Consider the following 26,684-nt stretch of genomic DNA (forward strand, 5'->3'; position numbering starts at 1 on the left):
AGGTGATGTTCAGTTTGGAGAAGAAGAAATTCCACCTGGTGGTGGACGGGATACGAGCGCAGGACGGTCAGCTGAGTGCGGATGATGTGGCCTCCATGAAGCACTTCATGCCGCCTGTGTTCTTGGGCAGTGCCCCGGACTACCTCCACAAAGAGTTAAAGGTATAGAACAACATAAAGAGCACATATTTAGAGTGTTATACTCTGTTTTTGATTTGTACCTTTTTTGTCACTCGTAGTCCAAGAACCTCCCAAAGCAAACCGTGTCCGGCTGTGTGCGCCATTTTAAAATGAACGGAGCGGCCATGCTGAATCCATCCACAAACCACGGGGCCGGCCCCTGTTTTGAGGGCCACACTCAGAGGGGGGCCTACTTCTCGGGGAATGGAGCGCACGTCGTCATCAGTGAGAACTCACTAATAAGTCCTGTGTAATAGTTCATGATATAGTCACAACATTAGGCGCACTCTGAGCTGTAGTAAATCTCAAGTCAAGTCCATAGAATTCTGGTTTTACACATATTCTATTTACATAAATAATCCAACCAAAATGACTTAAAACAAATAATCTCAGTCAATTATTCAATAGTATCAAATAATGACTCCTTTTTTTGGCTTCCAGATGACTCCTTTGCTGTGGGATCCAGTTTTGAGCTATTGTTTAACGTTCGACCAAGGACGCCAACTGGGCTCCTGCTGCACGTTGGCGATTCTAGCGGAACTCAACGGACCAACTCAACTCAAGGACTGACCACAGGACATTATGTCAGTATTTACCTGCTCAGAGGAGAGGTGAGGACTGACAGACAGGTTTGAGTACTATGACAAAAAAAACATGGAAATGTTAACATTTTAGGGTTATCAACAGCTTGGGTACAGTATACGCCAAGATCTGTTTGGTCCTGAAATGTACAAAAGCTTTCACGGATATACAGGAATGAACTCAAAGTCCATCCAACATTTTACTCAATTGAATTGAATTGAGAAGTGCAGTAAGAGTACAATTTGGGAGTCATCTGAACTAACATTATATTCTCCGTAAAACCATGTGATCAAATTTATACAGCATCCGAGTAGACAGTTAATAAAGTTGATTTAAACCAAATAAGGCAGTAAAATACATTTACAACTAAGTCAACAGAGTAGGGCGGCCGAAAATAAAATGGTAATAAAGGGTAAGATAAAACGTAAGACAGTAAAGTAAAGCCGGCAAAGTAAGGAGATAAAAAACAGCGAAACAAAAACAAGGCAGTAAATTCAAACAAAACAAGGGAATCAAATTAAGTTCAATGTGTAACTCTAATGGAGTGAAAATGAAACCAAATAAGACAATAATATAAAGTAAAATGAAACCAAATAAACTAAAAGATTAAAAAAATGCTAAGTTAGCTAAGACTATTACAAACAGTGAAAGAAAAGACTTAGTTAAAGTTCAAATTAAATTCAAGTGCGTAAAGTATTTTAATATAGTTATGTATAAGCAATAACTAGATCAGCTAAAACTTTCCCAGTTGAAATTTTTACAACAAAAAAAAAGGCAAAATACAATGCAAGTGAGCACAAATGATTTGTTGACTTTTGCTAAAAACAGACAATGAAATGAAATGTACATCAATGATTTAATTCAAGCTGTAGCGACTATTTAAAACAATCTACTGTACAATGACGACAATTAGAATCTAAATTTTATTGTCAAAACCGATGCCAAAGAAGTACTATTATAGTTAGGACACGACATTATGCTAATGTTTTCCTTAGCATGACCTCACTTAGCATACACTCTTTATATACTGAACAATTGATTTACAGTATGTTCCAACACTGTGGAAGCATGCCCCAGAATGTGAACACGCGTCTGTGATGCTCCAATGATGCACTAAAGCCTACTGAGAGAACATGACGACATCATTGTACAGGCTGGCGTTACGTTAGCGTCTTCATACGTCTACAAACTGTCCCTTGAAAGCAATGAATGATTTTGTTGATTTTTGTAAACTATAATAACCTTGGTCAGCATGTGTAGTTATGCTTAGCAATATGAAATACTATACATGTTGAACGATATTTTTTTTCTTTGTTGTTCTTAACATCTATGAGCGTGTTGTTATTGTCAGTGACATTCTTTTTTTTTTTTTTTTTCTTTTTTACAGGTTGTGGCTGTAGTTAACAATGGCAATGGGGAGTTCATGGCATCTGTGCGGCCAAAAATGACCCTCTGCGATGGAACGTTTCATAAAATTTCTGGTAAAATGCCATCTTCAGCATACTTGTCCCTACAAACATGTATGCGTGTATATCACTTTACATATAAATCTTGCAGTCATCAAGAGGAAGAATGTTGTGCAACTTCACGTGGACACAGTGGACACATACAAGATAGGACCACCGTCTTACGCCAATCTGACCAAATATCCACTTTATGTGGGGGGCGTTCCTGGTCAGTGCCTGTCTACTTATCAATGTGTTTCCACAATGTGGACAAAAGTATTGGGACAAATGTGAAGTTGGAAATAAGATAGAAGAAAATATACACTAAAGCCTCCAAAGAAGTCCTTTCCTCAAAATTGTTCCTATGAAGTTGGAAGCATCCAACACAGCACGTCTCAATGCTTTTACCCATGTGGTGTCTGTCACGCAGTTACACAAAAAGCCCGTTACGAATTGAAATACTTCACGTTGACTGCACTCTCCACAGAAGGGATGTCATTGCTGCGGACGCCGCCTATCACGTCGTCCTTTGTGGGCTGCATCCAGGACATGAAGGTCAACGGTGACTCCGTTATGTTCTCCAGGTTGCCCTCAGTGGTCGGGCCAGTAAACCTCAAGGAATGTCCGGGCTGAAGTGCATCACTGCAGTGTTTTTTTTGTTTTTTTTTGGGCCAAAACTTGGGACCACCTCCAAACAACCATGTGCAATCTGTTACCAAGAGGACAGAGTATGTGTGTGTGTGTGTGTGGGTGTGTGTGTGTGTGTCAAAATGTATATATTGTGAGGTGTGTGTGTATGGATGTATTTATTTTAAAATATTATTTTAAAATAATGTACAGCACCAGCTCCACAATGCATCTCCTTTTTTTGGGGGGGGGGGGGGGGGGGGGGGGGGGGGGGGGGGTGCATATGTGATTAGTCAGTTGGAGCTGCAGTGTACAGTACATAATAACAGAGCACTTTAACAACATTATTGATAATATATATATATATATATATGTAAATGCAGTATGTATATTGCGTTGGTGCTTGGAGATGAAAAATGGTTGGACCCAAACATTTATGTAAAAATACTTTGCAGTTGATGGTGCTCGCTACTTCTCCCATTTGGCGTGTTGGATTCCCTATTGCATCATTTGAGTCCCCACAAAGGCCAAGAAATCACATTTATGACTGCGTTTTTCCAATTTTTTTGCATTCCTTTTGCATGCATTCTTCCGAGTGGTTCTCAATGTGGTTTACACCCGACAATGGCATGTCCTGAGTTTAAGATTAATAATGGAACAATATACCCCCAAAAAAGACATTGCTGCATGATTCAGACAGTGTTTGCCTCTGAATGCAAAAGAAAAAAAACTGAAAATTTAATCAAGATTGGATTTTTTTATTAAAACTTGCATTCCTGTTTTGTGACCACTGGTTTGTAAACCATTTTTAACTTCGCCAATTAAATTACTTCAGAAATTAATTCTGAAATCTCTTTTGTTTATTTATTTTGTTAATCAGTATTTAATAGCAGTCCAAACAGTGTTAGACAACCTTTCTTGAGCCAGGTTTACTTTGCAATAAATCTCAGCACATCAAACAAATTTGTGCATGCCAAAAAAATAAATAAACTCCCACTATTGGAGGTTTAGCTCCATTTATTCAAGAATTTTTTTTTTTTTTTTTTTTACATGGCTTGATTTATCTCCGCATTTAAATAACCCGATTGAAACGGTAACGCACGGACAACGTCATGATGCAATTATCCATCATCTCTGCTTGTTCTTCCGCTTCCTGTTCTACAAAGACCAAGATTCCTTGCGGTTCAGCATGCGCAGAGTGTCTCGGGAAGTCGGGAAATTCAGATCGGTGTATATACTTGCGCACATATTCGGGTTGGAAAACGAGTAACCCAGGCATGATATTCAGAATTTTACAAATCTGCATAAGGGAATATTCGGGTTATTTTGCATGTTTAAAACCCCAAATACTCCCAATATTCGGGTTTTAAAAGGGTTATTGACTGCATGTCAGTAGTCAGTGTGGTGAGAGGTGTGTGCAGCTCCCAACAGGTCAGCGCTATCTAGGGCTGTGTAATTAATCAAAATTCAATTACGAATTGGATTAGCACACTCCACGATTACAAAATTGGCATAACCATAAAAAAAAACAATTAATATTAATTTTGAGTTGTTTTTGAGGCATGCGCACACGAGTTACTCCGCCTCACCGCCCTCTCCAAGCTAGCTAGCTAGCTAGCCAGCCAGTCAGCCCGCACTCCGCAAGTCACACTGCACATGCTCCTACTCAACGGTAACAGACCTAAAAATGGCACAAGACCCGACACAGGAACGACTTGTAAACAAGCAAGGCAAGTCGAAATCGCTTATTTGGTTACATTTTGGGTTTGCCGTGGAAGATGGCGAGCAAAGACGTATAAAGTGCAACTTGCCTCTGCATCCACCGGCAACACAACGAATCTATTCAACCATCGTTTGGTTTACGATGATGTTATGGTACACCTAAGCAAGAAAACACCGAGTTAGATTTGGCGTCGTCTGCAACGCAAATCTCTAAATCACTGTACGCAGCAACCCCCACCCATAAACATCGGAGAGACACAAAAAGATAACAGACTCTATTGCCTGGACAAGGCTTCCAAATGTTTAGGGCACAGACTCCACTTCGCAATCGGCACGAGGGATTTATTTTAAATAACATATCTTATGCAAATATACACTACTTTAACCAGCACAAAAATAGAAACCAAACTAAACTGTGACTTAAGTTAAATTTCTTGTGTAGTATATAATATGAAGTCAAATTTTTGTGTGTTCATTTTTGTTTCAAATTGTTTCAAATGCAGTTTGCAAACATATTATTGGTCATTATATTGTAATGCAGTTTATATATGGCCTACTGTAATTTAGAAGTATTGTATAGATTACGTACTAGTATGTAACAGTCAACATTTAGATTAGTTTGACCCAATCAGCATATTAAATTTATAATTTATCAGAAGCAAATTACTTTAACTTTCTTTACTATATGCAAATATTACTTTAAAAACAAAACAAAAAAGGCTCCAGACAAAGGTCTAAATGTATAGATGTATAGCATGTCTGGTATTCTGTCAAAATTGGCATTTTACTCCAAGCAGTTTACTACTTATAGGTGCATCGCAAGTTAACTCTTTTGTTTATACAAGGAAACCATACTTGAATTTATACATTTACACTTAAATTTGTTTTAAATAATTAATTTAATAAATGTTGTTGGGTCCAAAACGAACTTAAATTATTATAGCGTTTCAAAGAATTTTGTCTTAATATTTTTTACATGTTTAAACCTGTTCTTCTTTTGTAGCAAAAAATAAATAATCGTTTGAATGATTGTGATTTCAATTATTACCAAAACAATCGCGATTAATATTTTTTTCATAATCGAGCAGCCCTAGCGCTATCAATATCTGCAAACAGAAAGCTAGCATAGTAGGAGACATGGACATAGCATTGTAAAATCTATTTTGTTTTATGCATTTTTTTCAAAGCTTGTAACTATTCCATCTGTGTTTTATTTGCATACATACACATTTATTTAAATTGTCATATTTTTTTTAAGAAACCCAGGATCTTACCACTCAAAAACTTGATGTAATAGTGAAAAACTGAGCTCAGTTTAGGACTCCGCACCCAGAAATACCTAACTCTAACCCTGGTTAAAATATCTGTCAGACCTAACAAAAATTGTGTTCCCCAGTGCAATTTCACATTTGTTGGGAGGGAATCATAGCATTAAACAAGCACGTCTTCTTTAGTGACGTCTTCCGACCAACACCACGCCCACTCGAATTATACATTTAAAATCATTCACGTAATTAGAAGAGTAATCAAAGTACAAGCTGAATATGCCTTTATTGTTGTACATTTCTATTTGCGCATCTTACTTTGTACATCCTCCGATGTTCTTGAGATGTGACGTCATTTAATCACGGTTACTTTACGTAGCGTTAACAGAGATCACTGCATATGTCACTGTAGTTCTCAGAATTCCAGTGACACCCGAAGGCACCACACTTCCTGCACTGTGAGTGACTGACTGGAACACAAACCTCCAGCTGAGCTGAGCCCCTGGAAGTCAAGTCAGCCGCCAGACAGCGCGCGTGCAGCTCTGCCTCGCCGCCGCCTTCGAAGCAGCCTCTCGCGGCCACTCTCGCCCACCCCCCCGGTGTTGGCCAACTTCAATGGCGGCCCCGACGGAAGCCACCGTGGAAGACGACGAAAGGGAGGCTTTCAACGACGCCGAGCTGGCACTGAAAGGCATTAACATGCTTCTGAATAATGGATTCAAGGAGAGCGACAAGCTCTTCAGATCGTACAGGTGAGTGTGCTGTGGAGACGTCAAGCAGCGTCCATTCCAGTGACTGCTTGCTTACGAGATTTGCGTTACACGTTCCATTTTGCGTTACATGTCTGCTGCGTCTAGAATCTAGGTGACGTTACTTACATTTTGGTTATACGTTAGCTGTTACGTTTGTCTGTGTAACAAGTATCTGACAAATGTCTGTTACAGTACAGTGGACAGAAATTGGGCCGCCCCGCGAAAAGCCGCGAATAATTTATGGCCATTATAGTGCATTTGGGAATAAAAAAGAAAAATCTTGAATAAGTAGGTACAGTAAATCCGCCTCGTGGGTTATGTTCCGGAACCCCACTGCGGTAAGTCAAATCCGCAATACAGTATAGAAATACAGTTTAGGCATTGTTATGTTTATTGTTATGAGCGCATTTACAGCACTTAACTTTTTTATGACCTTTAACGGGAAAGCCAAGTCAAAAACTGAAACTTTTGTTTGTTTTAGACTAGCTAGAGACATGTGAGCGAGAGGCTTCACCCGTGACAGGTGACTGGCAGTGCAAGCTATTATACACATCCATGAATTGTGCCACTTGTTGGCGACTGAAAATGACCACAGTTGCTCAGGTCTTAGTAACGACCAGTCGCGGCTCACCTGTTTTCTGTGTTTGGTCATGTGATGTCCGCAAGCTAAGCCGGACCAAATTGTTGTTTTGGCCATGCCCAATATTTGCGCAACAGCTCTGATTTTAACTTCAAAATGGTTTGCTTTTCACCCACTTAACTCACTCGTCTTCATGTTTGCTTAACAGCAAATGCAATTTTCAAGGTGAAACCCAAAGCAGTAGCTAATGTTTAAGCAGTCTGACAGGTCACAAGAAGACACATTTGCCATCTTCAAACAGCCTCCAGCAAATGTTCACACGCTAGCATTGAGCTGCTGATGTTCAAACAGCCGCGTGACTGCAAAAAACATGCGGATCCTGACAATAATCATCTTGTCCGCCTTTTCTCCTTGCATGCATTGCCATACTCATGTGCACTACTCAGTAGTGAGCAGTGGAGCATTTTCAAATGAATGCATCATAGTATCAGTTAGACTGTATTCTGCATGAGTGTGTCTCCTGTTGTGCTCTTGAGGAGTTAACTTGTCAGAAACTAGCTTAGGGCTTTCCCCTCATAATATTATTTCTTTAATCCCCAAAAAAGTGATCAGGACATCGCTACTATTTATCTTCTCCCAAGATCCCAAAACTTTAAAAAGTAAGCACTCTGGGTAATATTTTCAAGTAATGCAAAACTGTAATAATGGTTCTCTGAGTCCTTTTATTGTATGGATATCATATGGGCTGATTTTGTGGTGGGTGGCTGTGCTGATGTGGCGCAGAGGGGGAAAGCCCCCCCCCCCCCCCTCATAAACTGCCCCCCCAACTGCTCTCTAATTGCACTGCACACTTGGGGGCCGTCCTGCTTTTGAACCACGTAAATATGCATCGCTTGTATTAACCAGCTTGTTGCCCAGCTGCCAGTTGTGTTGCATCAAGGGAGAAAAGAATATTAGGCAGCAAATCGACTGATTTAAAGCCAATTTTTTACTACCATTTGTCACATCATTGACTGGAAAACGGATAGATTTTTGGGTGTTTGGTAGAACACGCCAAAGTCTGTCACTAATTTATGTTAACACAGTTGTTCGGTCATAACTAGAGTAAATATTTGTAGGATAACAAATGTAAAAAGAATAGGCCATTTGTAGGGCGGATTTTTGAATCTTTGTTTTATGTTGTAATGTGTTAAAAAAAAAAGAGCATCTGATTTTACAGGAGCTAATATTGGCCGCCCTAAATATCTTTTTGTGCCACGTGACCGTGTACAATTATGATATGAAATTCATGTGCGTCACTCGTCACAAGGTGGTATGTCAGTACCGTGGTAAACTGAAATTGTAATTGATCCTTAAAGATTTGCATTGATCGTGTGAGGTTGAGGCAAAATGACATGCAGTTCTTATTTGCAACCAGCAGAGGCGCTGTTGGTTCAGTCTTAACTACTTTTGCTCCACTCCAATATTCTGCTCTGAATGACGCTTGCTCCAAACAGGAGTTAAGAACATACAGAATTTTTTTCTTAGTCCCACATTATGACGTTCTAAACTTTTTTTTTTTGCACACTATCCGACTGAATTGTCCAGCCGTTTGAATGTTATGAAACGATGTGTTTGAGCGTGCGACGTGTTCTGTGACGCGCTGACATGCTTTTTTTTGTTGTTGTGTTTTTTTTTTGCCACAGGAACCACAGTCCTCTCATGAGCTTCGGTGCCAGTTTTGTAAGTTTTCTGGTGAGTCGACGCCAAACACGTGTTACTTGGTTTTTCAACATAACCTTTTATGGATTGAATTATTTAGACCTATTCAATAACAAGTACATACTCTACATATTTGTTGTTGTTGCGAATGTGCATTTATTGTCTGTTTAGCCCTATTTTTCATGGTCTTTTGTTATTAAGCGTTGTGATATGATGCATTTGGCAAATAAAAAGTGTATCCGATTCCAACATAACAGTCAGGAGGAGTTGTAGCATTGCTAATTGCGCGGCCTTTTCCTCGGATTTCTAATATTGATTTCTGGACTCGTGATAATCCAACACTTAATCCAGGGTTAGAATGTTTTTGCTCACTTTCACTGAGCACTTCATGTGTAATCACATGGACAATGTTTGGCAAAGTTTCCCCCCCCCTAAAACGTACATGCAATTTCTGTCTTTGATTTGGTTTTGTTTTGTTGTTGAGAACGCCATGATGACTTTTGAAGAGGAGAAGATGCAGCAGGCGTCCGAGGACCTCAAAGCGACGGAGAGGTTGTGCGAGAGCGAAAACGCCGGCGTCATCCAAACCCTCAAAAACAAGATGAAGCGCTCTGTGAGTCTGGACTTTTGTTGACGAGTGTCACCGTTAGTTGCAGCCCTAAAATAAAATATCTACTCATTTCATTTTATAATTGCTGGGTGGGCAAACACTCCAGAGATCCATCTATATGTGTACAAGCCATTAAAAAGTTAATTTTCCATAATGTGTCTGCTCTAAGGAAAAGCAAAGGTGATTCTTAAGTTCTCCCAGTGGCCTTGTGTGTGCTTTGAAAAGTGTGAGTTATTTCTCGTGCGAGTAGGCGGACTCTCGGAGGTCGGGGGCGGCCACCGTGGAGCGACTCCAGAGGCAGATCATCATTGCCGACTGCCAGGTTTACCTCGCCGTGCTAGCTTTCACCAAACAAGAACTCTCAGGTTAATTGGTTGGGTGGGGGGTGGGGCGGACGGGTGAAGTAGTACAGACCTTTTAGACTAATTTGTGTCGTTGTCATTTGACCCCCACAGCGTACATCAAAGGCGGCTGGATCCTCCGCAAAGCCTGGAAAGTTTACGACAAATGTTACAGCGACATCATGCAGCTGCAGGAGCGCAGCAGCAGCAGCAGGAGGAGGAGGAAGGCGTCCGAGCAGCAGGCCTTGTCGTCGCCGTCCCCCGCTGCGTCGAGCCCTTGCCAGCGGCCGGACGCCGTTGGCGCCGAAGACCTGGAGCGGCTCAAAGGTTCGGTCAGCTTCGGCTACGGCCTCTTCCACTTGTGCATCTCCATGGTGCCGCCGCACCTCCTCAAGATCGTCAACCTGCTGGGCTTCCCCGGCGACCGTCTCCAAGGACTGTCGGCGCTGGCGTGCGCCAGCGAGAGTAAAGACATGAAGGCCCCCTTAGCCACGTGAGTGCGAGTGCGAGTGCATCCGGATTGCAGCAGTTACCGTTGAAATATAGCGGGACCAAGACACACGGTATGGCAAAATAAATCAGAACAGTAATGATAATCAGAGATATTTTTTCACGTTGTAGGATCTTGATTTATCACAATTTTATTCATATTGTTTTTAAATTGCCGGTATTGAAAACAGAACAAAAAATAAGAGTACTTTTAAGGGTACAGTACAACATTTTAGTCACATGAAGTACTGTAAATAAAAAAATGAAAAAGATGAACAGAAATATACGACAACAATTTTTACTCAACAATACAACAAATGAAGAAAAATATAGAATAATGTACATTGTCTATCTCCAAAGAGCACAGCACAACATTTGCTGCCTTGCGAGAGAGGCTTACATCATAAAAACAAACAAGAGCCACACGTCATGTTGGAACAGTGGTGCGACGACGAATGTGAAATGAAATGTTATATTTTTGTGTTTTACAGATTACCGGTTGTCACACACATTTCCGGAATGTTTAATTGAGTAAATATGCTCGCAGCTGATCACTGTGATGGACATGAAATTTATTGCGATTGCTAGTAGTGATCAACGATTCGTCCAGCCCTTGCGGGACCTCCATAATGGTTGAACAAGTTGGAATTGGACCAACTTTTTAGGGGAAAAAAATTTTTTTTTTCCATTTCCATTTATTTTTTATTTTATTTCATTTTTGCTGACATTTCGTATTCTTCATGCGACAGCCTGGCCCTCCTGTGGTACCACACGGTAGTGCAGCCCTTCTTCGCCCTGGACGACAGCGACACCCACTCGGGCCTGGCGGAGGCCAAAGCCATTCTTCGGCAGAGGGAGACCATCTACCCCAATTCGTCGCTCTTCATGTTCTTTAAAGGCAGAGTCCAGCGTCTCGAGGCGAGCGCCTGTCTGTCGACAGACACCCCCACCCACCGGTTTGCTGAAAACGCAACATTGTGTCACAAGCAACTTCCTGTGTGTGCGTAGAGCCAGATGAGCGCCGCCTTGACGTCTTTCAGCGACGCCTTACAGTTGGCCTCAGAGCAGAGGGAGATCCAGCATGTGTGTTTGTATGAAATAGGTACGGTTTCTCCACTTGATTCTTACGTGTACACACATGGACAACATTGTCGGTACACCCGTGTTAATGAAAGAAAAGCCCACATCGGCCACAGAAATACCTTGAATCTGACAAAAGTCATAATGAATAAAAATGTCATGAAAATTAGCCATTGAAAATCAGACATTGCTTTTGAATTGTGGTTCAACAGAATTGTTATTATTTTGAACACAAACTCATGGAACAGGACTGGACAAAAAAAACAAAACGGTTGTCTTAAAAGATGGAAATAATTTCACCACTGGAACATGTTGAATCGATATATGTCCTCAAATTAGCATCACTGTCAAACTCGGGGACATGGTGTGTACCACACTAAACCTGGACCAGAGGAAGCAAAGGAGAAAGTTGTCTCCAAACAGCTCAAAGTTCCTGTGACTACAGTTGCACATGTTATTCAGAAATGGAATATCCATGGAGTTGTTGCCAACCTCCCTAGTAGTTAGTAGAAGTAGGAGTCAGTACATTCGGCACTTTATCTGTCTGTCGTATGTTTTTTAGGGTGGTGCAACATGATCGAGCTGAACTACTTGGAGGCTTTCAAGGCCTTTGAGCGTCTGAAGAACGAGTCTCGCTGGTCCCAGTGCTACTACGCATATTTGACTGCAGGTGCTAACCCTGCTTAGATCCTCCACAGTGTTTGTATTGGCTCCTAATCCGTGTTTCGGTTATATTTATTTCTTTATTTTAAAATTATTTCTTCTTTTTTTTTTTTTCAGTTTGTCAAGGAGCCATGGGCGACCTGCAGGGAGCCTCCGGAGTTTTCGACGATGTCCAAAAACTGTTCAAACGCAAGAACAATCAAATAGAGCTCTTCTCCATGAAGAAGGTGGATACACGTTACCGACCGATACGGATTTTTGGGGGGCCGATGCTGATTGTGATATTCGGTAGAATAAAATTGCGATGACTGATTAATCGGCCGATTGATTCTGTGGCAGGCTGAGAAGCTGAGGATCCCCAGTCTGTCCAAAGAACTGTGCGTCCTCTCCGTCATTGAGATCCTTTATCTTTGGAAAGCTCTCTGCAACTGCTCCCCCAGCAAATTACACACAATGGCGCAAGGTACCACGCTAGTCTTTGATAGTCATCTGCTCTTTGGTATTTAAAAAAATGAATAAATAAAAAGAGTCTTGTGTTTTCGTAGTCCTGCAGGCTATCGACGACGCCTCCTGCGCAGGGCTGAAAAACCTGCTTTTGGGAACTGTGAGCAAATACCTGCATAACAACAAAGATGCCATTCAGGTATTCACATCACTAATGATCATTATGATAATACAATCCAAATACAAATCTCGTTTTGGAACTGGATTTGCGTGTGCAGTATTTCCAGGTGGCTTTGCGCGATGAGATGGGCCTGCTGAGCAACTCGTACGTGCAGCCTTACGCCTGCTACGAATTGGGCTGCATGCTGCTCAACGACTCTGAGGTAGGAAATGCCTGATTTCAGCTCTCAAGTAGCAGACAGAGCTCCCCCATGCCTCAGTCTTGAAGCCTCACGCAGGAACGACTTTCATCAGGATTAAGTGCTTGAGTTGTGAATTTAAGAGTTAGAGCCTCGCGCGTGCTAACAAGTCAAATCAAACTAGCTTGAAATCATGTAATGTTTATATAATGGTGTGGAATTGCGCTTAAAAATCTCTGTTAGTAGCAGTCTATTGGAAAAATAGCATTTCTTTAAAGCAAGGCAGCTTTATTTATACGGCGCATTTCATACACAAGGTAACTGTGCTTCATGTCATTAAAAGTACAACATTTAAAAGCATTGATAAATAAAATAATTCGACATTTTCAAAAAGTAAGTAAACTAAATAAAATGACGAATTTTGTTTTATATCTTCAAATTCGTTTTTTGCTGGCAAATCAACTTGTTACTGAACATTGTGTCAAATATTTTTTTTTAAATTGAGAATTGATAACTAATTAACTAGAATAATGATTAATAGAATTCCGCCACTATCGAATATAGACACAGATGTTTTGGCTCATGTATGCATAAAAAAAATGAATTTGGTTATGTTGACATTTTCTGATTTCGGATTTTAGTATTCCAAATTGAAACATGTTTTCAAAGCATGTATGTTGGATTTTTTTTGTTGTCATTTTTTTTTTTAGCAATACTGCAATACCAATAATCGTGGTCATAATATACTCTGAGGTACTCAACATCTATTTCCTGTGAGCTCATCGTGTCAGTGCCTCATGTTGGGTTATTCAAGGTGACAGTCTTTCTTTTTTTTTTTTTTTTGTCCCCCTACAGTCTGCATCCAACGGCCACATGTTGATGCTTCAGGCGAAGGTATAACAGTGTGTTGCCGCTGCCACGAAATTGGCACACGTGCTGTTGGTTTTTGAAGGACATTTTGTCTTTTGCAGGAGGACTATGCAGGCTATGACTTTGAGAACAGACTTCACGTGCGGATCCACTCGGCTCTCGCCTCGGTGCGAGCGGCAGCTCAACCTTGAAGCGTGTCGACTTTAGCAGGAAAAAAAAAAGACAACCAATAACAAAAGTTTAAAGTATTTATGTTTTGGTGGCGTCTTTTTGAAACGGATTCTGTGGTTTGTATGGAAAAGGTTTACTGGCCTTTGCAATACTGCACATTTTTCCCCCATGTGGAAATGTTTTGCACGTATTTCTTAGAGAACATTTTATGGTTCACATTACTTTGCTGTGAACTAGGTTCTCTTTCATATATTGTGTCTTAAGCTATTAAAATTATTTTTATGGGACCCTGAGGTGTGATATTTTTTCAGCAGCAAAGGTTAAGGGCTAAAAATTAGGCCACGAAAGACCAAATGGTGCACTATTCAATTTTTGTTTAATTAAAGCAAATAAAACCAAGAGCTTGTTATAATTGAGCTTTTATTGAACAATAGAAATATTCTTAAAGAGCAGCTACTCACATGATGAGGGTTGTGGAGGTGGTTGCATAGTTACAGTGATTCACATGCACTTATTGTATGTACGTATGCATACATTGCTAGAAATATACATACTATCGTATTTAAGACCCTGTCACAGTAAGAGAGAAAAAAAACAACCAAAAAACAATGCAGTGCTCTTACGTCATACATGTTCCTGACATGTATTGTTTTTAATCCAGTTCAAATTTTCACCCTGACAACCAAAAGCACCTACAGTATATTTGAAAACTGGACTATCTATACATAGTAAAAGTAAGCAGTCAATGCACACGGAAAATTACAAATTAATAATTGATTCTCATTGTCGAAACCAAAAGTCAATTATAATGAAACCCTCATTAAAGGGAATGTCTTACGCAAAATGGACTTTTCAGTGGCTTGAATCTCTGGAGTATTCTATCACAATTGGGCTAATTTACATAACCGTCCATACACAATTTCTTAACGTAAGCCTTGGCAGCTAGTCCCATTGTCAAGCAACGAACAGACCACAGAGAAGCTCTCTCATGCCTAAGCCCAAAGGTAAGCAGAGCTGCAGTGTTGGTGCACATGAGCCTTAAATAACAGTGGTACCAGAGTTGGCTTTTAATAACTGGCACTGGTTGACATCTTTTTTTGTGTGTGTGTGTGTGTTGTCTGTGAAAAGTAGATCTCAACGTCTCCAATAATTGATTTGTCAAGATATCTATTTTTCACAGGTTTAGAAGGAACCGTTGCTTAGTTAGCAACACTGAGCAGTTGCTTGCTTTGTTGAAACACCCTAGTTTCACCCACAATCATGTTCAAAAAAGCATTACTCTGTATTTGCCTGAAACAGAACTGCCAACCCAAACCATTTTCAAGTGCATATTGATGTAATTCTTGATCAGTTTTTATTTTGACCCAAGCATGTCAGACCTTTTATTAAGACATCTGAAACGTTTAAATTGCATATTAAGTCTCCTTTAATTATGTCTCAATGCGTTTTTTGTGCTCTACCGTTCACACTGGACCTAAAGTGCCTGCATTTAAACATCTATTAACTTAGTGATCATCTAATGGCAGCGCCACACCAAAATTGACATGTTGAACGTTTCAAGGAAGTCCAACGGGATCTTTGCGTTTCCTGGTCTTAGTAGATGTCGGGCAGCTGTGTGAACTTTCTGTCCCAGTAACCTTTCACGCACAGCCAGTCTTGAGCTTTATTGTGCGGGTTGGCTCCTTGCTGAAACCACCTGTGGATGTTTTAACAAAACTATTAATGATAGACTCACATGTACAGTAGTGCGGTCTGTCCTGATGGGGGCAGTACAGAGCAGTGCAAATGGCAGCATGCGTGCACACGCACACACGCCTCGCCCCCCCGCCCACACACGCACGCACGACCCTATTACCTGGTTTTCCAATCGTCTGTCGACTTGCCGCGATTCTTCCGGGCGGTCCTCTGTTTTTCCTCCAGTCGCTTCTTCTCCGCACTTGCTACGTCTACCAAACGATCACACACACATACACAGTGGCAATGTAAATACCGTATGTGAAATGACACACTTGCGTTAGATTGTTAAAACTGGGAGCACCATATTGCAAGACTGCAGAAGAGGATTAGGGCCCGTGGGGGAATAGGTTGGCAAGATTCTCACTTATCTCAGAATTCTGACTTTAAAGTCAGAATTCTGAGATTAAAGTCAGAATTTTCACTTTTCAGAATTCTGAATTGAAAGTCAAAATTCTCCAAATGAACTAATTGGGTTAACCAAGGGTTAAAGTGAGAATTCTGGAAATAAAGTCAGAATTCTCACTTTAAAGTCGGAAAAGTGGAAATCCTCACTTTAAAGTCGGAATTCTGACTAAGTCAGAATTCTGAGAATAAAGTCAGAATTCTGAAATAAGTGAGAATCTTACCAACCTTATTTTTTTCCCCCACTGGCCCTAATCCGTACAAGACAACAAAGAAATTGTGAAAACATAAAACAATAAATTGGGGCATATCAAACTAGTTTGCAATAGTTAGGGCTGAACAATTCATCAAACTCAAACCAACATAGCAATGTAGTTGCGATTTTCAAATCGCAAAGGCTAGAACTTTGAAAGGAAAAATAACTGCTTCATTTAGGCCAGTCAGTAGGCTTTATTATTTTTTTTATATACTGTATATGTGTATTTTATTTAGTTATTTAAAGTGTCCAGGTAAGTTCGGTGCTTAAGAAGAAAAGAACAAAAATAACGATTTTTACTCCCTGATCTTTGTTCGTGGTTAACAATTGTCGGCCAAATGTTAAACGTGGAATCCTTTTGTGTGTGGCCAACACAGATTTGGGCCGAGCCAATGACTCCGTAGTTGTGACCTGAAATGAAAAGATAGCACTGTAGCCAGCTTCTTCTACTACTACTTTTTATTTTTGTCTTTTACAGTAGTCCGGACGCCCTTTGGCACCTTGCTGCCTCCACAGGTCAATCTTGGTACTACGACAGACATCTGGATGGCGGGAGGAGGGTCGCGATTTTTGGATGAGCAAAGAGAAAACACTTGCCCAATGTATCCTTGTCGTGGGGGTCTCACATTTTAAAAATCGGTTACTATGTTGAAAATCGGCTGTTTTACTAGCATGTGTGAAAGTGAAGGTCAGATGAAGGTCATACCGATATCTCCGTTCTCCATGGCGCGGATGTCAGGTCGGAGACGACTGTCAGTGGACGGCAGAAGTCCCTCCATCTTCTTGTCCAGCTCGTTCAGCTGCATGGCGAACGTGGAGAAGGCGTAAAACTGTGGGGGTGGGGGGAGGGGGGGTAACGTGTGAGAGACAAGACGCAAGATCCTTTTTGTTTTTCAAGCTGTCTGACCTTGGCCGAGTTGTCGGGCCGAGGCGTTATCTTCCAGATGAGCTCGCTTCCTGGGATCACCTGCACCGTCTCGGCGTCAGGCGGCGGCATCTCCTCGGGCTCCTCATCTACACTGCTCTGAGGTCAGGTGACACACAGAAAGATGCTCAAGCCTCCAATGACTAAAAAAAATCCAAACCCAGCTGGTGGCGAGAAATGTTAAAAAAAAAAGACGACCCTTACCCTTTTGCAGGTCTTTTTCTCTTCTGAACTCCTTTTGTCTGACTTTTTGTGGGCGTCGAAGGTTGAGGGGTCCACTGTGTATAAGCACTCGGTCCATTTGCCGTAGATGGCACAGACTTTCCTCTTGCTGCAAAGATAACAAGATCTTGAATATAGGATTTGTCACCCGCAAAATGAATAAATGGAACAGAGCCATTTGAAACTTGGTTTGATAAAAATGCTTCAGGCTGGGTGGATATCAAAAGCAGAGTATACATCTAAACAAATAATGAAGATAAAAAGTATATATATATCTCAGTATCATCTTTACACCTATAGAGGGTGCTAATAGATGTGAAAAGATCATGATGACTGGTTTAGATAAAGTAGGATGGATGTTTCTTCAGACTGGAAATGTCTGCGTGAATGATGTGCATGTTGCCGATGAAGCCTTGGGGCAAAAATGTCGACATCTTTAAGTCAACTTATTCGACTTGCTCGATTTTTTATTAACCCAGGCCTAATTAATTTTTGGTACATCTAGCATTAAACGCAAGTTAAAAAAATAAAAAATAAATAAAAACCATTCTTAACACTGGTGAACAGCAAATTTTACATCAGAGATGGCTTTTTGTGTTCTATAACATTTAAAAAATGTCTTTACTTTTATCTGGCACGTCTGTTTTTTGAGATTTACGAATTGCATTGTTTTTAACTTTGACCTAGAAAAGCCTGCTCAATACACATTTTTACCATGTGTTGTAACTTACAGATATGGTGTTTCAGAAAAAAAAAATCCACCTGTTGCTAAACATAAATATTACTAAATTACATGATGTAATATATTATGAAAACTTGATGTGCTAGATAAGAAATGAGGGCTGATTTGGAATCGGCGCAAAAAAAATCTCGCAAAGTTTTCTTGCATCTCTAACACCAAATTTTGAAAAAAAAAAATAAAAAAAGAATTGTTGCCCAGTGTAACGGTAGTATTTTGTAGTCGCGGTAAAAGCCAGAGTATTGTTATTTCTTTCATGACAGACAACCCAAAGAAACACAACTCGCTTCCTTAGAAGCAGTAAGAGGAGTCAGATGCTACCTTTTATCCAGAACGTATCCCTCCACTTTGTGGAGCTCCTTCCCAAAGAGGCCGCAAGGTTTGAAACTCATGCTGCATCGCTCACCGGTCCTGTCACACAGTCACATTCTTGGATCACGTCTCCTCCGTTGCCCTGCTCGGCGTTTGGCTTTCACACCACGGGACCAACTGTCGTTACTTGTGATTGACGACCTCCACGCCGCCGTACTGCTCGATCCAAAGCTGACCGACGATGATGTTGTGGACGCAGCAGGTGGGGTTTGTCCAGGTGTAGGCTTCGTTGTACCTTTGGAGGACGACAGATAGAGGTTCGAAAGAGGGCGTGACAAAGCTAACGCACAGCTCCGCACTCACTTGGGAAGTTCCAGCGTGATGACTCCTTTGGGCTCTGCTTCTATACTCTTGCCCCAAAACTTGATTTTGGGATAGATTGAGCCATGGAAGACGAAATCCTCCTTGAGGCCCTCGGCGTGAAAGGCACTGACGGGGGGGTGATGGCTCACCTGCTCCGAAACCCACCTGAAGCCCAAATCATCTCTGGAGAAGAGTGAGACAAAGACTGACTTTTTTTTAATAGTGCAAACTGTGTATGATATGAGTGCACGTATCAAGCTAACGAGCGCAGCGTCCAACCTGATGAGCTCATAGGTCTCGCCCAGTAGCGGGTTGAAGGGCTTGCCAGTCCTCTCCCACTGTGACGCCACAGCTGACACTGCAAACGCTGCAACACACTGCCAACAGACAATGACGCTCAATATCGACACTTCCACTACACACATGAATGGCAACAAAAAGAACCTTAAAGGGGGGGAAATCAACCTAAACATATATATTTTTTCCACTAGTTGAAAAAAAGGCATTACGATTCATATGAAAGAGTTAAGCAGCAAAATCAACCCGTTTTTAGCCATCTCAGGGGGCGGCCGTTTAGTCACTTCTGTCGACTGAAAATGACATCACAGTTGCTCAGGGCTCAGGTAACGACCAATCACGACTCACCTGTTTGCTGAAGCTGAGCTATGACTGGTCGTTATCTGAGCCCCGAGGGTGCGTGATATCACTTTCAGTTGACAGTGACAAAATGGCCGGCCCTAGGCTAAAAACGGGTGGATTTTGCTGCTTAACTCATATTCCACAAACACAATATTAATCAGAATGCCTTGTTTCAACTAGTGGGCCTGCATACAACATATTCTTGGGAAAAATATGTTGGGGTTGACTTTTGCTTTAAAGACCATTTGAGCTGACGTGAACGTGGGCATTGTGTCACCTTCATCCGTTCGACGGAGTCAGCGGTGGCGTTGGCCCGGTGGATGAGGTAGGTGTGCTCCATGTATTCGGTGATCCGCTGCAGGAAGCTCAGAGGCTCGTTTAATATTACCGGCATGGCGATCTTGGACAGCTCCTGAGAGACGACATGAATATGATGAAGCACGTTCATTGAGCGATACGGACCGAGTTGGGTCTTTTCATAATGAGAGTTAAGCTTGATACAATGAGTGAGGTTTGTGTACATTGTACGTTGAGATCATGCTTGCCTTTCATGGGCCACGGTGGATGGACATAATTCATCCAGACTGACGAGGCGTATGTGAGTTTCAAAGCTTTGGCATGATAATATCAAAAGAGGACATTTTAATTGCTTGTTTGCAAATAGTTGGGTCTAAGAAGTGCTTACCCACCCAGGTGTGAAATGAACCCACTGTTTGTTTGTTTTTTTCGGGATTATCCACTTTTGTGGGAAATTGTATCAGTGAGCGTATCTTTTCAAATTGGGACGTCTCCGTTTTATTAGCCAGCAGCGGCTTTTTGCAAACGCCATTTATTTGCAGTCTGGACAAATAAGGGAGTCTTCTCACAAGGGGGTCTCAGAGGCTCCAGAAGTCTTCAATAACACTCCAAAATGTCGCTCGATTCGTTACTTGCTAAATATAGCCGCAAAGTCCTTGAGTTGGACACACTGAGCGGCCGCTTACTTTGTCGCGGTAACGAAAGCCATACTCCGCATTTGCATGAGACAGAACTGCCCCAAGTGAACTGTAATTCATTATCATTTGTGTGTGTTGGACAGAAGATTGTCAGAGACTTTTAATTATGCAAAACAGTACAGAGGAAGCGAAAACCTGAGTTACGTTTGCCTCCATTGAGCACGCGAGAAATCTCAAGTCCGCGAACAATTTACTTGCAACAGCGGATCAATGTGAAAAATCACTTTGGTTTGTCCTCACCATGCCGATGCATTTTTTCAAGATGCTCCAGATGCTGACATCATTTCGGGAGAACATCGGCGCCGGTAGAGATGTTCTAGGGAACAGCGGTTGTTAAGAGGGAGAAACAACGTCAGCTATCATTTTGCATTAGCGTACCGTGTATACATACACAGGAAATGTGAATTTGATAGTTCCTTGTTGCGAATGCACGAAAACTATTACACTTTTCTCGAAGTCAATATAATGCTAATAGCACATGCTTAAAACCCCTGGGGACAACGCATGAGGACATTTTGCCTTTGGATAAACGTTTGGGCCATTTTAAAAGCTCCATGCAAGATAATCCAGTTGAGCAATGCCACCTGACACCTGCGAGCTAATGAGCTGCTCCAGCCCGTCCACGGACGTCGTCAGGCATTTGCGCTGCACTTTTCGATATCTTCAAATGCTCATCTCTGGAGAGCGGAAACGTACGATTTGATCGCCGGCAAAACAGACGTTAAGTGCAAATTTGCAAACGGACGCGGTGGCGTGTCTCTGCCTGTCACAAGTACGAGGCCGTTTTACAATTATTTGTGCAGCAGGCAGATGGTGTCTACCCAAATACACGCCATTATTTCTGTTAAATAAACAAAGACAGAAAGAGGCTGGGTGGTGGGGGGAGCTTTGGTTCCATCTGTGCTAGTAGGAACAGAGTAGTGATGCAAGACGGAGCCGCTTTTGGCCCACTTTGTTTTCCTCCTGCCTCTGCCCCAAATAGAGGACATTTGTGTTTATTAAGGGGGGGGGGGGGGGCTTCTTTTTCATATTGTTGGTCCCAACATGATTAAAATCGTTCCCCGGCTATACGGCCTCTTTTTCCCCAGTGAAATGATGACGAATGTTTTCGGCAGCGTTAGGTCAACATGTCTAAAAAGTCGGTCATCATAAAAAAAATGATCATTGTATTAAAGTGATCATACAGGTTGAATAAAACTAGCTTTGTATAACAGATTGATTGATATTGGGATTTGTTTTGTGATTCTTTTATCGATTTATTAAAAAGTCCTTTTCAGAGCTAGTCAGCTTGATTTTTTTTTTATTTTTTATTCCGTGCCAGAACGTGCTAAATTATTCAAGGATCACTTGTTGGATCAAACAAGAGAAGCCAAGTTGGAATGAGCCTCTACGGAAATGAAAGATTGTCCCTTTCGTTGTCCCCGAAAGGAAAAACAAAGCAGTTGATTCTCTGTGGATCGGATGCTCGCAAAAACACACCTGCCGACAAAAGCGCAACGGAACGGAAAGATCGTATCCCGTTACATCTTCCGTGCTAATTGGGGTGTGTTACTCTTGTTATCATACTTGCACGCTAAAAGGTACCGCTTGAAGATTGGCAGTGCACTCTTATAACAATAACAAAACAAAAAAACCCCAAAAAAACATGCAGACATCTTTTGAGACGAGGACGCATCACCTCAGCGAGTCGGCAACTGTCATCTATTGGCAAATAACCGGAGCATGTCCCACCTGTGCTTCTTGGCGGCATTGTTCTGGTTGCCACGGTTACCCTCCCCTGACATTCCGGCGGCCCCCGCGAGCGCGCTGGGATGGCGGCGGCGGCGGCGGCTGCTGCTGAGAAGGGGGGCGTCCCTCCCCTCGTCCTCTTCGCAGGAGTAGCTGGCCACCGATAGAAAGCCGCTCACGGACAGCTCCGACTCGGACTCTGCGGGGCGGACGATGACGGCCTCGTCACTTTGCCGTTCGCAAATAAGCAACTCCATTTGCGCGCCAACTCCCCCCTCCTCCTCCTCCTCCTCCTCCTCCCCATTGCAACCCCGCCTGACCGTTGTGTTCCAATGAGAAGCCATGCAGAGGCTTCACTTCCCACAACGCTGTTTGCTTGGCGCTCCAAGCGGCACATCACGGCCATATCCGTAGTATCGCGTCGGCGAGCTCAGTCATTACGACTTTGTGACGAAGTTATGATTCCAATGCGTTGTGGGACCACATCATTACATGTTCAGCAGCTACACTCGGGCATAGAATTACATTATTGTGATTTAGCATGGCGTTACGCTCAGCAGAAATGCCAAGGAAGTGCTGAGCTTAGTGTCTCACGGGGCCGCGCCGTGTGCGGTCAGTGCTCGGAGTGCAACATGAATAATGCAGCCAATTCCCTGAGGACTGCTCGTGAACAAACACCTTGGGGGGGGGGGGGGGGGGGGGGGGGCTGGGGGGGGGGGGGGGGAGGGGTGGGGAGTAGGCAGTCCATATTTATTCTAGCAAGTCTGCGCAAGACATCGACGCAAACTTTGAATGAATTAGTGACTAATTTCAACATCTAGAAAAAGCAAAATAATTCATCAAACCGGCACAAAACAGCCAAATTGAAAGAAGCAGTATCATGAGGATGATACTTAATAGATAATGACACTTGAAGGGTAAGGGAGCTAAGGTCAACAGAATGGCCATGTCCGGTCACTCATTAACAGGAAGGAAACTCCGAACCAAAGCGCTGACTGAATTACCGGTGATACATTTTTTTTGGGGTGTGGAAAAATAAAAGAACCCTTCAGAGACCTCCACTTCAACAATGAAAGGACGCAAAACTAATGAAATTAAGGATATTGTAGACTAGTCTTTACAGCGTAGTGGAAACTGTTGCCGACGAGCTGATCATTTCAATCAAGTGTGCTGCAGGAGGGAAACATCTAGAACATGCAGGAGAGTCATGCATACATATCGGTAACTTCATTCAAGTGTTTTGCTTCTTGTCGAGCGAGCAGTTGTTCAGTTTGGCTCTGCTGACCTGACACGGCATCATAGAAATCATCTTCGGCGAGGGTGCAGAGGGTGGGCGACCTCCTGTTCTTGCTCAGGGACTGCTTGAGCTCGTGGTGCTCGGTGGCGATGGTCTGAAGCGCCTCTTTCAGAGCTCTGTTCTTTTCCTCCTCCTGCTCTAATTTCAGACTCCACACCTGCACGAATGCAACAAATGGCACTATAACTGTCACAGCAGATTTTTTTTTTTTGGTTTGGTGGGAGCATTTTCCCCCCTTCTGATCAGTCAGAAAAGGCCCGATAGTGTGGAAAGTGTAGGGAATGATTTTGAGAATGGCATTAAATGCAATAGTTCCCATTATAAACACTTATAGAAGTCAACCCAAAACATTTTTTTCGAGAATATGTTCTATGCAGACCCACTAGTTGAAACAAGGCATTCTGATTAATAGTCCATTTGTAGAATACGAGAAATCCACCTGCTTTTAGCTAGCTCAGAGGGCGGCCATTTTGTCACTTCTGTCTACTGAAAAATGACAACTGCTCATTGCTCAGGTAATGACCAATCACGGTTGAGCTTCAGAAAACTGGTGAGCCGTGATTAGTCGTTAGCTGAGCCCTGAGCAACTGTGATGTCATTTTCAGTCGACAGAAGTGACAAAATGGCCGCCCCGGGAGATGGCTAAAAACGGGTGGATTAACTCTTATTCCACAAACGCAATATTTATCAGAATGCCCCGTTTCAGCTAGTGGGCCTGCATAGAAAATATTCTGGAAAAAAACGTGCTTGGGTTGACTTCCACTTTAAGTGTGCATTCAACAACTTTGGCCGAGCCATGGACTCAGTGATTGTGGCGTGAAACCAAACAATAACCAACCAGGATGCAACCTGTCGGGTGGAGGAGTGATTGATCAGTCGTGGTGGTTCTGCATTGTTGTGATCCTGCCACCAGATCCGACTTCCTCTGATCAGAACCAAACACCCTGAGGCCAGCGATGTGCATGGCAGGATTAAGTGTCGCTTTAGTGCAACCTGAACCACGCCACAGAGATGCAGCAGATCAGTATTTCCTATCATCTTGTGCGGCGTTTATGCGTAGATTATGCGATGATTAGGATTAAAAAAAGGTTAAATTCTCATCCCTTTATTCAAAAACATGAGATTGTTTCAATTTGACAATGCACAAATTATGATTTGTTGATAATGATTGTTTTTGTCTGTACGATGTCAGAAAATGGTAAAAAAAAAACAACAACAAAAAAAACGATCAATGGTTTTGTTTTGATTCAACAAAAAGATTCACTACAGAAATCAGATATTTATTGTTGAGAAGTTGAAATTCCAACAATTTGGCAGAGGTGGGCATTTTACCAAAGTTTGCCAGTCCGTCATTCATCATCCATCAGCAGCCTAAGTACCCATCCACCATCCGTCAATCCGAACCAAACTGTAATTGTCTGTCGGTGAGTCCGTCATGTTATTTTAACCGCGCTTCTGTCAGTATACAAAGGTCTGCCAGCCCCTCAATCGTCAATCCGAAAAAAAAAAACGGTTGGGTGCGGCTGGTGCTTAGAGAGGAGAAAAGAGCAGTTTGGGAGTGTTTTTAGTGAGGAAAGGGCATTTGAACACTGCTAAATGCTCAAAAAACTTGATTGAGCATAATAGATCTTTCAATTTCCCGTCTTTCGTTAGCAAAACGCGTGTCCATCAGCGACGGACAGAGGGACTGGTTCATTGGTCAGACGGAATGCCCACCCACCTCTGCCATTTTTAAACCATCTAAACCATTCATCGATTATCAGAAATAATGATCAATTAATTTGATAATTGATTAGTTAATTATTCGAATAACCGTTGCGCCTCTATACTGACGTGAATAAAGATTGATAGGAATGCAAATGTTTTGAGTATCGTAAATGTAGAATATTTGTTAGTCCCGTGGCACGAACCAATTTTTAAAATGAGCATTGTTAAGTCAGTCCACGTGGTCATTTGGGTAAAAAAAAAAAAAAAAAAAACACGTTTGAGTGATTGTCTTTATCAGGGCTGATTAAAGTGAAGCCAAAGTTTCCATTTCCAGACAGCAGCTCCATCTTACTGAGTGTAGCAGAGAAGGACATGATGGATAAAGCAACACAAAAGGCGACCAACATGTTTAGTCATGTGATTGATATGTCTTGTTTGATCTTTCTGACTGAAGCAGAACGTCACAAAAACCCATTAAAGTCTCTTCCTTCACCAGACACTGCAACTGCTCCCCTATCCATAACATTCATAACAGCTGAACAGTATGAAAATGAAAGACGACTTTGTTTGACTATGTAAGAAATAATCTGGTAGACACAGTTCCAGGTTCTTGGCTGAAGAGGAAACAAACACTTTGTCCCCGTTCTGAGCACAAACGCGTCTATTTTAAGCCCTGTTGACGCCGTGCTCCATCGCCGCGCCGATGGGAGAATTGGGGGGGGGGGGGGGGGGGGTGGATGCTGAATCTCAAATTTTAGGTGAATCTATGAGCTCGGGTTTGGGAGCTACGGGCCGCCAAATGTGGCAAAAAGGGGCGTGGCCGCCTTCCTTTGAACCCTTTATGGGAGGAGCTAATTTGAAGGTGAGGGTAGGGTTTACGGATTTTAGGCATTTTTGGAATCCTTGTTGAATTCCCTTTCCAACATTACCTGTTGGGTGAACATTGACCCGGTAGTTCCTGAGATAAAGAAGGAACTTTCCTTTTTGCCAAAAATGTGCAAATTCAGCGGGCCGTAGCTCCCAAAACCTTGTTCCGATTGACCTAAAATTTGAGATTTTGTGTTGTGCAAACTCAAACAAGTTCACCAAGTTTCATTAAAACCAAAACCTCCTTGGTTAAAATGTTCATATTTTTGGGGGTGAATTGGCATGGAACAACCCCACAGGTACACACAACGATAATCGCGCAAAATTTGAGCATTCAATTCTTTTACGACTATACTTTCTTCTTCTTTGTATTTTCCGGCAGTCTCAATGCCTTTGGCACCCTGCTGCCTCTTACAGGTCAGTCTTGGTACTACGACAGACATCTGGTTTGGTGGTGGACACTCAATTCAACGCAATGTTATTTATATAGCTCAAGAATATGGTATCTCTCATAAGAGCAGTATGCAGACAACATTTGTTTTCCTTGTCATGTGGTGGGGTCTCTTAAAAAAAAAAAAAAAAACTTTTTCTGTTCCCAGTACACAAAGCAAAGGG

The 26,684-nt window shown here is 42.1% G+C and overlaps 3 protein-coding genes across 7 annotated transcripts in view; 2 read left to right on the forward strand and 1 right to left on the reverse strand.

Moving 5' to 3' along the window:
• Nucleotides 1-3,063, forward strand: part of LOC147141062 (laminin subunit alpha-3-like) — a 65,743-nt gene extending 62,680 nt beyond the window's left edge. Inside the window, exons 73-78 of one of the 2 annotated variants that reach the window (XM_086044125.1) lie at nt 3-161; nt 239-404; nt 621-790; nt 2,149-2,242; nt 2,319-2,435; nt 2,697-3,063. In XM_086044125.1, the coding sequence (XP_085900251.1) occupies nt 3-161; nt 239-404; nt 621-790; nt 2,149-2,242; nt 2,319-2,435; nt 2,697-2,839 (849 nt within the window). In that variant the 3' untranslated portion in view covers nt 2,840-3,063. Of the gene's footprint in view, nt 1-2; nt 162-238; nt 405-620; nt 791-2,148; nt 2,243-2,318; nt 2,436-2,693 lie in introns of both variants that reach the window. The other variant, XM_086044124.1, reaches the window with a different exon arrangement.
• A 3,363-nt stretch (nt 3,064-6,426) lies between these two features.
• Nucleotides 6,427-14,167, forward strand: LOC147141063 (tetratricopeptide repeat protein 39C-like). The gene is made up of 14 exons (XM_086044132.1): nt 6,427-6,572; nt 8,838-8,886; nt 9,338-9,466; nt 9,714-9,828; nt 9,919-10,297; nt 11,043-11,211; nt 11,302-11,395; nt 11,936-12,043; nt 12,154-12,263; nt 12,376-12,499; nt 12,582-12,679; nt 12,759-12,863; nt 13,695-13,733; nt 13,811-14,167. The coding sequence occupies exons 1-14, from the start codon at nt 6,436-6,438 to the stop codon at nt 13,898-13,900; spliced, it is 1,746 nt and encodes a 581-aa protein (XP_085900258.1). The 5' UTR covers nt 6,427-6,435; the 3' UTR covers nt 13,901-14,167.
• Nucleotides 14,168-14,282: 115 nt separating this feature from the next.
• The window catches only part of LOC147141064 (oxysterol-binding protein-related protein 1-like), a 41,656-nt gene continuing 29,254 nt past the window's right edge, over nt 14,283-26,684 (reverse strand). For all 4 annotated transcript variants that reach the window (XM_086044129.1, XM_086044127.1, XM_086044128.1 and 1 more), the window contains 13 exons: nt 23,484-23,652; nt 22,202-22,397; nt 20,711-20,786; nt 19,753-19,887; nt 19,116-19,213; nt 18,837-19,019; nt 18,661-18,768; nt 18,483-18,572; nt 17,405-17,531; nt 17,183-17,299; nt 16,982-17,105; nt 15,736-15,826; nt 14,283-15,576 (listed from right to left, as the gene is read on the reverse strand). In XM_086044129.1, coding sequence (XP_085900255.1) covers nt 15,474-15,576; nt 15,736-15,826; nt 16,982-17,105; nt 17,183-17,299; nt 17,405-17,531; nt 18,483-18,572; nt 18,661-18,768; nt 18,837-19,019; nt 19,116-19,213; nt 19,753-19,887; nt 20,711-20,786; nt 22,202-22,397; nt 23,484-23,652 — 1,617 coding nt within the window. In that variant the 3' untranslated portion in view covers nt 14,283-15,473. The remainder of the gene's footprint in view (nt 15,577-15,735; nt 15,827-16,981; nt 17,106-17,182; nt 17,300-17,404; nt 17,532-18,482; nt 18,573-18,660; nt 18,769-18,836; nt 19,020-19,115; nt 19,214-19,752; nt 19,888-20,710; nt 20,787-22,201; nt 22,398-23,483; nt 23,653-26,684) is intronic.

Source organism: Filicampus tigris, chromosome 10, assembly GCF_054856515.1.
Source record: "Filicampus tigris isolate MCC_2025a chromosome 10, RoL_Ftig_1.0, whole genome shotgun sequence".
NCBI classification, from domain to species: Eukaryota; Metazoa; Chordata; class Actinopteri; order Syngnathiformes; family Syngnathidae; genus Filicampus; species Filicampus tigris.

Coding starts and splice junctions, on each gene's coding strand:
- LOC147141063 (XM_086044132.1), top strand. CDS start 6,436: ATGGCGGCCCCGACGGAAGCCACCGTGGAAGACGACGAAAGGGAGGCT. Junction 12,680..12,758: donor ACAACAAAGATGCCATTCAG/GTATTCACATCA, acceptor TTGCGTGTGCAG/TATTTCCAGGTGGCTTTGCG. Junction 13,734..13,810: donor TGTTGATGCTTCAGGCGAAG/GTATAACAGTGT, acceptor TGTCTTTTGCAG/GAGGACTATGCAGGCTATGA.